This window comes from Chelon labrosus, assembly GCF_963514085.1.
Source record: "Chelon labrosus genome assembly, chromosome: 22".
NCBI classification, from domain to species: Eukaryota; Metazoa; Chordata; class Actinopteri; order Mugiliformes; family Mugilidae; genus Chelon; species Chelon labrosus.
The window spans coordinates 980,891-995,819 of record NC_140355.1 but is presented as its reverse complement, the minus strand read 5'-3'; the positions used below and the strand labels follow the sequence as shown (position 1 = coordinate 995,819).

The 14,929-nt window shown below is 42.0% G+C and overlaps 1 protein-coding gene across 1 annotated transcript; it reads right to left on the bottom strand.

Annotated features, from left to right (window-relative positions):
* Positions 1-21: 21 nt before the first annotated feature.
* odf2a (outer dense fiber of sperm tails 2a) lies at positions 22-14,772 on the bottom strand. Its single transcript, XM_084572006.1, has 18 exons — positions 14,616-14,772; positions 14,238-14,351; positions 13,940-14,122; positions 12,847-13,040; positions 12,059-12,200; positions 11,748-11,873; positions 11,228-11,302; positions 10,922-10,993; positions 10,624-10,740; positions 10,229-10,414; positions 10,007-10,116; positions 9,238-9,373; positions 8,893-9,003; positions 8,497-8,760; positions 4,033-4,133; positions 3,260-3,422; positions 2,654-2,779; positions 22-2,565 (listed from the first exon to the last, which is right to left on the bottom strand). Exons 1-18 carry the CDS (start codon positions 14,721-14,723, stop codon positions 2,395-2,397), a joined length of 2,499 nt encoding a protein of 832 aa, XP_084428132.1. The 5' UTR covers positions 14,724-14,772; the 3' UTR covers positions 22-2,394.
* Between the last annotated feature and the right edge of the window lie 157 nt (positions 14,773-14,929).

Sequence of the window (14,929 nt, the reverse complement as noted above, 5' to 3'; positions counted from 1 at the left end):
TGCCGGCTCTGTATTCCATTACAACTAATTTCACCAAAGACTGAACTGCTAATGTCAGTGGACCAATACAAAAAAGTGCATAATGTCAGTTTAACACTATGTAACACAAACACAATACCAGAAATGTGCATCATTTTCAGACAGTTTAAATGTTTCCATTATTTTATTGCTGCTTAAAGTTCTATATAGTATAAATCATTCAATCATTAAATACACAAAAGGTTATTAAAAAACATGAGTGATATCCTTTGATTCTGTAAACCCAAAATAGTCGTTTTGACATATACTGCCTTGTACCAGCCAAAGGACAGTAATAGCACCAATGTTTTCAGCTCCATGAAATCATAAAGAGTCAGTACACTTAATTATTGTGTCATGGATCAACAGGTTGGCTGCAAATTTGTATAAATGCAAAACAACAAGCAAATAATTATATAGGTATATTGGTATATGGAGGGATTCGGTCAACCTGAAAAAATTAAAGTATGTCTCCAATACCATCACAGCTTTCTCTTTGAACCTAAAGAGTGATTATGTTTATGTGTGCCATCATGACAAAATACGGTCCTGGAGATAGCTGTTGCAGGATCTGCAACAAACCTTGCAAGTATGCATTTCAAAATAAAGGCTGAGTTCAAAGATGTGATCCCATCCCAAGTATCATTGTTGCATTGTAGTGGATGCCTTAATTTGTCGACTTTAGTATTTAACCGCTATAGTTTCACATAAACTGATCAATACAATAAGACAGCGACAATGTTACATTGCAATGTAACAATATGTTGTTTATCTCTCCCTGTACATAGTAAGAAATCCACTGTGGGATAAATAAAGGACAATCTTATATCAAGGCAGCCAGGTAGAGGGGAAAAATTGTCTTTTCAAAACTCAAATACATTTTACACTGCACATCATATGCCACTTCAGCAATCAAATGTGAATTTTATAAATGACTTTATGCCAAATGCTTTGTAAAAAGTATTTCAAGGTGTCAGAAATCAATTCAGTAGATTAAAGCATTTGGTAAAGTGAAGTTAATGTTGAATATGACCACCAATCCTCTTTTCCATGTAAATAATTTAAAGCCTGTGTAAACGGAATCTCTCTGGGACAAATCCATGATGAGTGGTGGGAAAGGGGGAAAGCAGCATTTATTGCAGCAATATACTGGAGTATACTATTAAATACCACATATGGGAAGCACCAAAAACATTTTTAAATCCCACAATTCCTACAGGGGTTTATTATGAAAAATTATTAGGATTCCATTTGTTTTTATCCAATTCTCTTCCAAATAAACCTTTGGAGGTATTCATTCATTCATCTTCTGTACCCACTTATTTCTGTTAAGGGTCGCGGGGGTCTGCTGGAGCCTATCCCAGCTGTCATCGGGCGAGAGACGGGGTACACCTTGGACAGGTCACCAGTCCATCGCAGGGCCAACACAGAGAGACAGACAACCATTCACACTCACATGCACACCTACGGCCAATTTAGAATCACCTTCTTGCTGTGAGGCATCAGTGCTAACCACCTCGCCACTGTGCCGCCCCCTTTGGAGGCATTACTCCAACTTATTTTCCCTAGAATCTAAAAATGCCACTGACGGTCTACGGATACTCTTCATCCAACCTGTTTAAAGTGGCATAAAACAAGTAGCCACGCAACTGACCAAAATAATCTTTCTCACAGCCTACAGCCCTTACTAGCGAATCTTCAAATCTTGTTCAGTCAGACCCAGTTCAGACCTTGCATTAACATCTGTCCTGGGGAATCCAATCACAAGAGACCAGACGCGAATGCATTTGAGAGATTTGATCTCTGACCATATTTGGAGGTGGTTTGTCTGCATTCCTTTGACAGTGTGATCACACAATGTGTCCTGAGTCACATTAAATACCTCCCACTTTCACGTAAGCAGAGTTTTGCCTCAAGTTTTACCTGCGTGGAGCAAGTGCATTTTCTCAACCAACTGTGTCTTTATTTGCCTTTATTACTGGAGATTACAGGGTTGGAGTTATAATGGGAGTTTTGTGCAGGTCTCAAAAATAACTAACATCAGGGCAGCGATCAACACATAATAACTTATTATTACGTATAACGTGTATGTGCCCAAGTCATGATGCACACACAAAAACAGCACAGTTCGTGGTTGTGAAACAGTGGTAGTGAGACAGTAGCTATTCAATTAGTCTATTGCACCCCAAAGGATGTTGGTGTATATTTGCTTACAGAGGATGAAACTGAGATCGGGTCAGAGCTTGCCAAGGACACATTTTAATTCCAGAAGTGAACACAAGCACTAAAAGCTTGCCCCTTGCAATTGGATTGCCCAGTTTGGATGTTAATGCAAGGTGGTCTCAGATTCAAATCATTGAGTAGGAGTATGCGCTATCAGATGGGCGAGGGGGCCCGCAGCGAGCTACTGAGGGCAACATCTCCAAACACATTGGCATAGGAGGCTTTGAGGAACTGGACATAGTTCTGCAGGCTACGGTTGGTGCTGTCTGACTGCTCCAGGCGATCCTTCAAGTCCTGAAGTCGGCTCTGGTACCGTCGCTCCACCTGAGCATCATAAATACACATCACACAGACAGTTTTTACACACAGGATTTGAGTCACCAGTTAACTTAAAAATTTGAAAAGCCTTTACCTCATCTTTGCTGCGTCTAAGTTCATTAATTTCTGAGGTAGTCCGGCTAAGTTGGGTCTCTAGGTCTAATATCCTGGATTGGGTGGAGCGTTCTTTGGTGGCAGCGCGTTCTCTAGTGTCTGACATCTGGAGATAAATATGTCAAATTGGCATTAATGTAATTAATTAAAGTGACAACAGTACTGTACTAAACTTTCAAGAACTAGAGATGTTTTCATGCCCTGCAACCAAATTAATTTTGCTTGCAGGGCTTAATGAGCTGTTGGTACCTTGACAAAATGTGTGCAAGTGCACCAAGGAGAACTGGCATTGTTTTAAAGGGAACTGGCACTCACAACACATATCTGATTGGATTTTTACTGTCCTTTACACAAGGTAAATTAAGATGCAGAAGCACTCCAGCTGTGTTTAGAGTGTTCAGAGCTAAAATACTGCAATACAAAAACACAAACTCCTTAGCTTCATCAACTGTGTCACTACAGACATGTCAATCTTGTATTCCTTGCATTGCTAATGTTTAATGTTGAGGATCTAGCTGTGTCCAACTGTGATATTCTTGATAGGTCTTATTTTTATGTGCACTGTGTGAAAATATGACATTCAGACCTGCTGGCGAGCATCATCCAGAGCCTCCTCCAACTTCCGGCTCAACATGGAACATTCCCTTGTTTTTTCTTCCAGACGGAGCTGATTGCTATGGATTGTCTCTTCCCGCTTGGCAACGACTGCCTGCAGATCACTGTTCTGACTGCCAGCCTCCTCCAGCTTTCTGGGGTATGATAGAAGAAAGAACAGTGACAACAAGAAGGGGTTATAATTCAAGGGCAACTTGATGCTCCAAATGGTGTTTCCAGGTGTTGGAGAGCATGTTTGCATATGTGAACAATAGCTGTATTAAGCTTTTTGTGCCTTAAGAACTGTACAAAGTCTGATATGTCTGAAATGTCATCAAGGGTCAAAGTCATAGAGTATATTACCGAACTGCCTGCTGCTAATCTCTGCATGAAGCATGGGGCTCAAGGCTATGATAGCCACGAATAGCATTATGCACTTGCATGACGTGTGGGTTTTTGTTTGCATAGCACAACAGTTAACATGAGAACTGATTCTCATCTGCAGCAAGTTCCCTCTTATTTAACAGGCTTGCAGTGCTCAGTTGAGAAGGACATTGTCAGGTAGACGACAATAGATCACTTGACAAGCAAGTTGTTGTAAAATTACTAATTAAATAGATGAGACAAAGGGTTTCTTTATGAAAGAAAATGTAACATTAAGAAAAAGCATGTGGAACACATGCTGACATGTTAAAGATGTGCTGTATCATCTAGACGGTGTCAAAGCCAGTGTAGCAGCAAAAGACGCAGAAGAACGTGACTGACCTTTCCAAAGCCTCCATTCGCTGCTGAAGCTGTCTGTTCTCCTCCAGCAGCACCTTGTTCCTCTGTCTAAGAAGCTCCATTTGGCTGCCTTGGGTCTCCACCTAACACAACAGAATACACCTGTTTTATTGGATGACTGTAAATGCAAGCATTTTTGTCTTTCAGTAGAGCTACTACTAAAGCTAAGAGCTAAGCAAGCTTACTGTGGTACTTTAAAATCCTGTGGAGTAACCAGTCTGTTTTCTGCATAGTTAATTAATACCTGAAGATGGACAAACAGGACAAACGAGAGACAGACAACCCTACACACTCACATTCATACTTTAAGCCAATGAAACATCACCAAGAGGGAGAGGTTGGAGGAGGAGGGTTTGATTGGACTGTTGGTATTGCAGAGATTTCTTTTTTTCTGTGCCTCCTCCAGCTGCTGTACTAGATGTACCAGTCGGTTCATTAACCCATTTCTAGATTGTCCCCCTCATCTACCGTCTCGTTCATGGACTGTAGATGCTGCTAGTCAGACTTTTCCTGGCTCCACTGTCCTATTTTGGTTGTCCAGGTCCTCCTGTACCTGGATTGCTGCTTTGTTCATGATTCCAGCACTGATGTGCTCATGTTGTGCAGCCTGTGGTTTCTTCGCTGTGTTGGCATGTAGCATTTGCAGAATTGGATGTACCTTTGCTTGAGTAGGCTGCTGTATGGGCTCTGTAGAAGGCTGTAGTTTGGGTACAGTAGAAGGCTGCGCCCTAGGTGGTAAATCAAACTGTTTTCTTGGTTACCGTGGGACCTTATATAGGTGTGTGCCTTTCCAAATCATGTCCAGTCAACCACAGAAGGACTCAAAAAAAACTATCATGTTAGTTACACCACCTCCCCGCCCCCCGATCTGAGGGGCGGGGAGGTGGTGTAGCAGCATTCTACAGGAAGGACATTAAAACATTAAAACATCCACCATCTCCATCCCTGCTGCTCGCTCCTTTGAACACCTCACATTCAAACTCTCTGGTCCCACTCCTCTGGTCACTGCCATCATCTACCGCCCTCCCAAACCAAACCCCTCCTTCCTCTCTGACTTTTCTGACTTCCTCACCCAGTTATCGGCCATCTCACCTTCCGTTCTTCTTCTGGGGGACTTCAACATCCACATTGACACTGACTGCAAATCTGCCACTGAATTCCTGGAACTGCTACACTGCTTCGACTTCACTCAACACGTCAACTTTGCCACCCACAGCCGTGGTCACATCCTGGACCTGGTCTGCTCCACTGGTCTCACCTTACATCACCTCTCCAGCGTCAACCTCAACATCTCTGACCACTTGGCAATTATCATGGACATCAACATCCCCATTCCCACCGCTAAGGACAAACGGACAATATCTTTCAGAAACCTCAAATCCATCTCCCCTTCAGCCCTTTCTGCCTCTATTGCTAGTAAAATATCTGCTTCCCCCCCTCCGTTAACTGACAATCCCTCTGACCTCACCAAATTCTACAACGTAACACTCTCCTCCTGTCTCAACCAGCTAGCCCCCATCAAAACTAAAACTGTCTCCTTCACCCACTCTGCCCCCTGGTACACTCCTGAACTACACAAAATGAAATCACAAAAACGACAGCTTGAAAGACTTCACAAGAAAACCGGTTTAACTGTCCATCTACAAGCCTATACAGATTACCTTCAGCAGTACAAGGATGCTCTCAGTACTGCCCGATCCACCTACTACTCTCACCTCATTCACTCTGGCTCCACCAACCCCAAGGCTCTGTTTTCTACAGTAAATAAACTCCTCAAGCCCAGCGACAATACCTCCAACTCATTCACCACTGACAAATGCAACTCCTTTCTCTCATTCTTCCAAACAAAAATCGACACCATTTACAACAACTTGTCCTCCTCTCCTGCCCCCACGGCCTGCACTCCCACTCCCTCACCTGCTCCTCCCCTCCTCACCTCTCAGCCTCTGTCTCAGTTCTCCCCCGTGTCACCAGGGGAGCTGCCCAAAATTATGATAGGCATGAAAACCTCTACATGTGTTCTGGATCCCATCCCATCTCACCTCATTAAGGACTCTTTACCAGCCATCTCCACACTCATCACAGAAATCATCAACTCCTCCCTCAGGTCTGGCTCAGTCCCCCGTTCACTCAAACTGGCTGCTATCACCCCCATCCTCAAAAAACCTGGACTCAACCCTGACATCTTGTCGAACTTCCGGCCCATCTCCAATCTCCCCTTTCTGTCCAAAATACTGGAGCGTATTGTCGCCACACAACTCAAAGCCCACCTCTGCTCAAATGACCTGTTCGAACCATTTCAATCCGGTTTCCGTTCCCAACACAGCACCGAAACAGCCCTCCTGAAAGTCACCAATGACATCCTCCTCTCCGCAGACTCCGGCCAGCTCACCATCCTCATCCTCCTGGACCTCACTGCAGCTTTCGACACCATAAATCACACCATTCTCCTCTCCCGCCTTGAGTCCTCCCTCGGCATCACTGGCACTGCACTCTCCTGGCTCAAATCATACCTCTCAGACCGACAACAATTCATCCACATCAACAACTGCACCTCCTCCACTGTTCCTCTGTCCCAAGGTGTCCCCCAGGGATCGGTGCTTGGTCCTCTCCTCTTCATACTTTACCTGCTCCCCCTTGGCAACATCATTCGCCACCACGGTCTCCATTTCCACTGTTATGCTGATGACGTCCAGCTTTATATCTCCACCAACTCCATCACTCCCGCCACTCTTTCCACTCTCTCCAATTGCCTCGCTGACATCAAATCCTGGATGCAGATCAACTTCCTCAAACTAAATTGTGACAAATCAGACCTAATCATTATCGGCCCCAAATCCCTCAACAACACCACAGACAGTTTCCGCCTCACCATCGACAACTCCACCTTGTCTCCATCCCCCAACAGCCGCAACCTCGGAGTCATCTTTGACAGTAACCTCTCCTTTGATCATCACATCAATCAAATCACCAGAACTGCCTTCTTCCACCTCAAGAACATTGCCCGACTCCGTCCATCACTCTCCTTCTCTGCTGCTGAAACCCTCATTCACGCCTTCATCACTTCCAGAATTGACTACTGCAACAGCATCCTCTATGGCACACCATCCAAAACTTTAAATAAACTTCAGTACATCCAAAATTCTGCTGCACGTCTGCTCACCCACACCCGCTCCCGTGATCACATCACTCCTGTCCTCCAGAAACTCCACTGGCTCCCAGTTCCACAGCGTATTCAGTTCAAAATCCTCCTCCTCACACACAAAGCCCTCCATAACCAGGCCCCTTCCTATCTCACTGACCTGCTCCATCGCCACAATCCATCCCGCAGCCTCCGTTCATGTGACGCAAACCTCCTTACTCCACCACTCAAGACCAAGCATCGAACCTGGGGCGACAGAGCCTTCTCTGCAACTGCCCCCTCCCTCTGGAACTCTCTCCCCAAACACATCCGCGACTGTACCGACCTTCCTACCTTCAAATCTCTGACAAAAACACACCTTTTTAAAATTGCTTTTAATGTTTAGCTCAGTTTATTGTGTTTTTGATGTTATATTTCACATTGTTTTGCTAATTTGATGTCCTTTTTATGTAAAGTGTCTTTGAGTATCTTGAAAAGCGCTTTTAAATAAAATGTATTATTATTATTATTATCATCATTATGGGGTGTTGTGTGTAGAATTATGAGGGAAAAAAATTAATCCATTTTGGAATAAGGCTGAAACATAACAGTGAAGCGCTGTGCATACTTCCCAGATGCACTGTATGTTGCTTGTTCACTATACTCTTACATAGGGCAACAGTTTCTGTTGTCAGTTCAACTAGCAGCTAAAACTGGGTATTACTTCATGCTGTTTTATAAAGCTGCTGTTACAACCCAACACATGACTTATTTTGTATCTTATGATATGGCACCACCATGAATGTTTTCCATGCTGTTGATTAGGTCCAAAGTTAAGTAAACTTAGAAGATGTATATATTATACACATATTTTGTATCTTTTGTGACAAATTGAGCATTATGGGGGTGTCCAATGCCTTGTATCAGCCATTAGCCCAGGAGGTTGTATTGTTCCTATTGTAAATATTAAAAATTCTATATTTACTGTATATACTGTACTTGTACCCAGACAAATTCCACGTTATGCCAACAAACACTTGTACGTAAAACATATGTGGAAATCAATCTGAAAGAAATCTTCAGAAAGTTTGGCATTACCAAAGTCCACCCAGGGCACTAAACAGGCTAGGACCGCCTTTGACAATTAGTACTGATGAAATTTTTTTAGACAACTTTTACACATTATGTGTTACACATTATAATTTATAATATAAAACTAGGTATAGAAGCCAATGTGTCACGGCTCCTAAAAAGTTGAGGTAATATCACATTTATTCTTTGTTGTACGATGCTAACTTCAAATTCATTCATAGGAGTGTTGTGACCTTTATGCGGAGATCAGTCAGGGTTGTGCTGAGCTCCATACTGCGTCTCTCTTGGCTGCGCTCCCTGTCTTGAGCCTCCTGTAGTTGGAGCTGGGATCGACGTAAGGCTTCGGGAAGAGGCTCCAGCTCTGCCAGCCGCCCCAGAAGCTCCTTGCGCACATCCTCTATCTCCAGCTCCAGCTGCCCTTGCACCATCTGGGCTTCCTGCTTCACCTGAGCCAGCCGAGCACAGTACTCATCTGCTTCTGCCCGGGTTTTTCCAACCTGTGTCGAGTTGATTCACAGAGCAAAAAACAGACTTATCATGGACAGTTAGCAACGCTCACACTATATGATCACAATCTGATACTGTTGTGTGTTGAGAGAGAGAGAGAGTAGTATAATAGCTTCACAGACCTGCACCTTGTAGCTGTCCAGCAAGCTTTCATATTGTTTGATTGAAGCTTTGACCTGCTGGAGCTCTGATTGAGACATGGCCAGTTTTTCCTCCACTGCAGACGCTGTCGCCTGAGAAGAACAAATATCTTATTAAATTAATTTCACAATCCATCCTCCTAACGTAATATAAGTCAGTGTAAGTCTGTTAGAATAAAAAATGGCGATAGGAAAGACATTATCCATGACACAAAATACTAATAAATATTTATAAATTCTGATCTGAGCAACATCAAGGTAACAATCAACAAATGTGTTTTCACTGTAAAGTGAATTACAGCTTTCTGCGTTTGCTAATTGTTTCACCTTGAGGGACTGATTCTCTAGTTTGGCTGCAGTGCTCTCTGTGGTCAGTCCATGCAGGTGTTCCAGCAGCACCTCTCTCTCTGCTCTGCCTTTGTCCTCCATACTCTGCAGCTGCTCAGTGAGCTCTGTTATACGGCTGTTGTAACACACAGAAGATTAGAGGAAATGTTTTCATCTGTAGTAAGAAAATGCCTCTAAAAATCGAATTCTTTCTGCAGAAGAATCCAGTTTACTGACTCCATGCTGGCTTCATCTGAAATGTGCACTTTTGTGAAACAGGCCTTATGTCCTATCTGTTTGGCCAAATCATCCGCATATTTCTGTCACAAAATGATGCTGCTCTTATGACAGACAGTTTGTCCAGAGTTTGAGGAAATTCTTACTATAGGCCTTATGATTCCTCTCACAAACATTTGATGAAAGTAAGGAATGTAGAAGGAAGATAGATCCAAGTATATGCCCCAGCTCCATACCACATACTAATAGCAATAATAATGACAGCGTACTATTTAGAAGGATTTCAGTTTATCTGTGAATCTGTAGCACTTTCACATTTCTGTAGCCAGATTCACATTTGATCTCTGCTGTCTCTGTTTTGTGGTGACTGATGATGGTGATCCGGTTTTTGTGGTTTTCTACCTAACCATTCACTTGTGAACAGCTGCTATACACAAAACAAACACTCCAGCTCCACTGTGTCTCTTATTATCAAAACAACAGATGCTTCTATACTCGTCTATAGCTGTAGACGTAATGGAGCTGCCCTTACCTGTTTAACACAGACAGTTCAATCTCTAGTTTACTCTTTTCTTTTGCTTCTTGTGCATGGTGACTTTGCCAGGTCTCAGCTGCTGACAGGGCATCAGCCAACTGCTTTTCCTATTAAAGGAAATTAAAAAAAAGCAAATTTTTTATTTGCTCGATTCTGTTACAGACACTAGCACAGATATATTACATTACAGTAGCAGTGCACTGTGACATAGCAGCTTACCATGTCCAGCAGCTGAACACTCAGCTGGCCTGCAGTGTCTTCACATCTCTCAGCTCGCTGTTTCTGGGCTCGAGTGGCTTGTTTAAGAGCCTCACGGTCTGTGCTGGCCCGCTGTTTCAGTCTCATCACTTGATCTGTCAGATGGTTCATTTCTGCCTTCTGCTGGTTGGCTGCTCGCTCCAGGTTCTGAAGTAATGGCAACAACAAAACCAAGAATTTCATCAAGTTTATACACACAGAAATACTGACAACAACACATCTGACAGCAGTAGCCTTAATAACCAAATCCATTAAACCTTATGTAAGTATGTACTTACTTGCAATACACACCATGAGCTATGAAAGAGAATTACACAGGACGGCATGTGCTAGGACAGACAGGCCCCATGACAAACCTTTATCTGTACAGTGAGTCGGTTGTTCTCAGCTTCTTTGCTGCGGAGCTGTCCTTGTAAATGTGCTCTTGTTGATTCCAGGCTCTTGGACAAGTCCACTGTACTCTTGGCATTCTCCTGCAGTCCCAAAACCAAGCAGAATTTTGTCAGTGTCAGTGACAACTACGTATTGTGCTTTGACCTAGATAACAAAGATTGAGTCGTTCAGTCAGATTTTGCTTCATTTGGAATGGCAGCTCTGCGGCACTGTATTTACAACAGAAGACACTTAAAATAGCAACAGCTCAGCTCACAGTACCTTCTCACTATCTAAAAGGTTGGCGAGTTGATTAACTTCTCTTTCTTTCTCTTGCAGTTTTACCACAAGATGCTGTAAAAGGAAAGATGAAGAAAGCTTTAGACATCACATTTCATTCCCAGGGCAGAACTACAATGCTCCACATTAAAAGAAAAAAAACGTAAGAAAAAGAATGGCTCTCCAACTTTTGACACGTATTAGTTTGTCTTTCAGAGGAAAAATAAAAACAAAGATTTAAGATAACAAAAAACATTTAAGCTGATAAAAATAAAATAAAGTTATTTTATAGACCTTTATTAAACTCACCGCATTGTCAGCCTCTGTGTCCGCCAGTCTCTTCAGTAATGCATCCTTCTGCTCTGACAACTGGATCGATTCCATCTGCTCAGAACCAATCCAGCAACGCAACACAAGTTAACACAAATCATCCCTTCTGTTTAAAAACACATTTACAGTTACTCTTTCCTGCTGCTCACACAGTACAGTCCACATTGTAATAATTTACACATTTTTAGTTCATCATCTATTTAATTTAAAAAGCAACAGGTCATACTAAATTAAAATGTCAAGTATTTATTGGAATTAATTTGAGTAGCTTTACATCAATACTATTTGGGAGATATGGCGAGTGTCCAAATTAAAAGACTCGCAAAGTAAATGGAAGTACACTCTTGGCCACCTTCTTGGTATGTGTTGTTTCAAAAGATTTATCTGAGAGGCATCAACAACTGCTGATTTGCCAAAGTTAAAAGTTGTATTCATTATAAAAAAGTGGGCACAACAAATCAAGAAAATAAGAAATAAGATTAAATCATAGACACAGTACCTGGGATCCATGCTGCTCTCTGAGGAGGTGCCGCAATGTTCGGTTTGTGGCCTCAAAAGTTTCCAGTTTTTGTAGTAACAGCTCCTTCTGACGGGCCAAGACTGAAGACTCATTACCAGATAACCTCTGCAACAGCAAACAGAAAAACAGAGAAGGACATAGGTATGGATTTAGACAAATAACTGAATTGCATCACGTACTGTAACACTGTTAGTAATAACAAAACAGCCATTTGATTTCTACAGCTCTACTGTTTTTACACTTTATATTACAGGGCACATAAACAGATCAGATACTGAGTTAATACTCACACTGCCACCATAACCACACAGTTTGGAAACAGATTCTCGCAGGGCTGAGACTTGCTTAGCAGCTGCTGCTCCATCTACCTCAGCCTCCATCAGCTTCCTGAGCAGAGCAGCTTTGTCCTGTTGTTCACTGTCCCTGTCTAGTCTGTGAAAGACAAGACAAAAACAAAGCTTTCTTGCTATAACTATATAATAAGTGTTTGATCTAATATATTACATGATTTATTACATGTTGTTATTGAGGTTCTACAGAAATAATGCAATATTATTTTAAAAACAACAACACTGTTTTCAGTGGCTGGACTGTCTTTTTGACAGTGCTAACAGTTTGTGGGAGAGGAAAGTGTCAGAGAAAATAACATCAAGATTGCAAAGACATGTTTTTATTCTACACCAACAAGAATGCCCAACTTTTCTTTCATCAGAGAGGCATCAGAAAGAGTAGATGGTCTTCACTCTAATTCTTTGTAATCACAGATTTGTTCCTTTCAGCACCAAGGGTTACATTGACTTATATGTGTTTTAATTTATAAGGAATTTAACAAAAGTATTTTTGCAGATTATTATTGTCACACTGAAGTTGACCTTTGACCTTGTGATATAAAATGCCATCACTGTATTTTATTAAACATTTGTGTGAATTCTTGTCATAATTAGTACAGGACATGTTTAGTTAAAGGGTGGCACAAGACATGCTTGTTAGGTTACTGGTGATTCTAAATTGGCAGTAGATGTGAGTGTATGTTTAGTTAAGGCCAAACCAAGAGGACTGTGAGTGTTTTTTTTATCACCTGTTGTATTCAGTCTCTTCCGAATACAACATCTTTTCCATAGATTGGCGTAATCGTGTGTTCTCCCGCTCTGTCTCCTTCAGCTCCTTGGTCACCTCAGCCAGCTCCTCCTCCTGCTCTGCGATCACCCGCTGGGAGACACTCAGCTGCTCTGACTGACGTTCTAAAATGTGCTCCTTCTTCTGCATTTCCACCTGTACACATACAGTACACATATGCAAACATACATTTGGACAGACAGACACATACAAACAAACAAGCGACCCGTCACTAATGGATACGGACAGTCAGCTAGTGCAGGAAAGTTCAGATATTTGGATTCTACAAGACTGTTTTCTCTGTGCCGTGACACCATCCCATGGCATCATCCAACATTTCACCTATGTGCAGAATTGCCAGTGACATTCTATTAAAAAGGACATTGTATTATGAACAGGAGTTCTATGTTTGTATGTAGGAAGTTAATATATTGTAATTCATGATTACATTATATGAGTTATTAATATTTAATTAAATAGGTTAAGGCCGCTGATCAATCAGAGATTATGGGAAAATAGTTGGTAAACAAGTACCTTTAAAAAGCAAATGTGCACTTGTGCATTTTTATAGGAATTGGAAGTACTGTAGCAGGGCTTTGTATCAAGAAGCTTTACAGGCTAATTTTAGACTTAACTGAGGTTCTCAGGTATCATGTGGGCTAATTTTTAACTGAGGAACATCCTTAAACGCATGATTTGTAACTTGTGCCGAACGGCCCGCGTGCTCCTGCCTGTGCTCCTGCATAGGTAGCATTGAGAAGATGAGATCTTAATCAGTAAAAAGCTCATCAATCTATCTTTTCACTGGCTTCCAATGAAACAGAAGTGATTTTAAGATTCGGATCATCAGGCCAATTCTCTCCTTTAGAACAGTATTAATATTATTACATTCATACAACAGTAGTAGCTAATTCTTTAAAACTTTTTTTTGGTGGAAATCCCAAGTTGTGCGTTTTGTACATTTCCTATTAATCCAGGATTTCTCTCCACTGTATATTTAGGGTGGGAATTGTGAGACTTGCTGAGTCCAAACTGAAAAAAGAGCAGAAACTAACCTCATTTTTCAGAGAGCTGACTTCTGTGAGCAAGCTATCTATCTTCCTCTCATACTGGCTGATTCGTCCATGTAGGCCTTCCTCTTCCTCTGATGTGAGGTCAGCCAACCGCAGCGCAGACTGGGAGTTTTCAGGTTCTGGTTCAGGGACTGGTGGCGTGATCTCAAGAAGGTGTGTTGGCCCCTTGGTGAAAAATACACTCTTAGCTTAACTTTGACTAGGTGAGATATTTCACAAACAGTATTTCATAAATCTTACAGTGAATGACATTTGGGTGTAATTTACTTCACTGTGTTACCTCCCACTTGTACGAAGCATCCGGTATAGAGGCCTTTCCTGGGGGTATCCATGGCACTCGAGTTTTGACCTTAGCAGTAGGACGAAGGCTTCCCCTGTCGACCTTGGTCTTCCCCTTTAAAATGTCATGAATGTCATTGCTGTCTGTCAGGCCTTTTTGTGCTGTATAAAAACTACACTGTATGAAAACAGGTGTGAACTACAGCCTGAACAATAGTGAGTAGGAATGTCAGATTTCACGATATATAATCAGAAAATAAGACAGAAGATAATATTAAAGAGGCACACATCTCCCAAAGTATATTTACAATAAAAATGACAAAATGAAAGCATTAAAAACAAAAGACGTTACAACACATAAGTAATGTTGATGTCTAACCTGAGGTGTCAAGGCAGGACTCTTCCTTTGGCTCTTCACATGTACGTGTACTGGTGTGTCATCATTGACGTGCACATGAATTGGTGGTGAACTTGACCGGGTTCTCATTGCTTTCTTCTGTGAAACAATGAGTGATTACAATATCTAACCAATACAAGTGAGCACATCAGAAGACACTGAAAATAGGTTTCAAGCCAAAGCCAAAGGGCTGAGGAAAAGGTGGCGGAGAGTTCAGGGTGTGTTTGGAACATTGCGTCAACACTGTTCCTATTACGATGTCATTTTTAATAGCATACCATTGCCCCAACTATGCA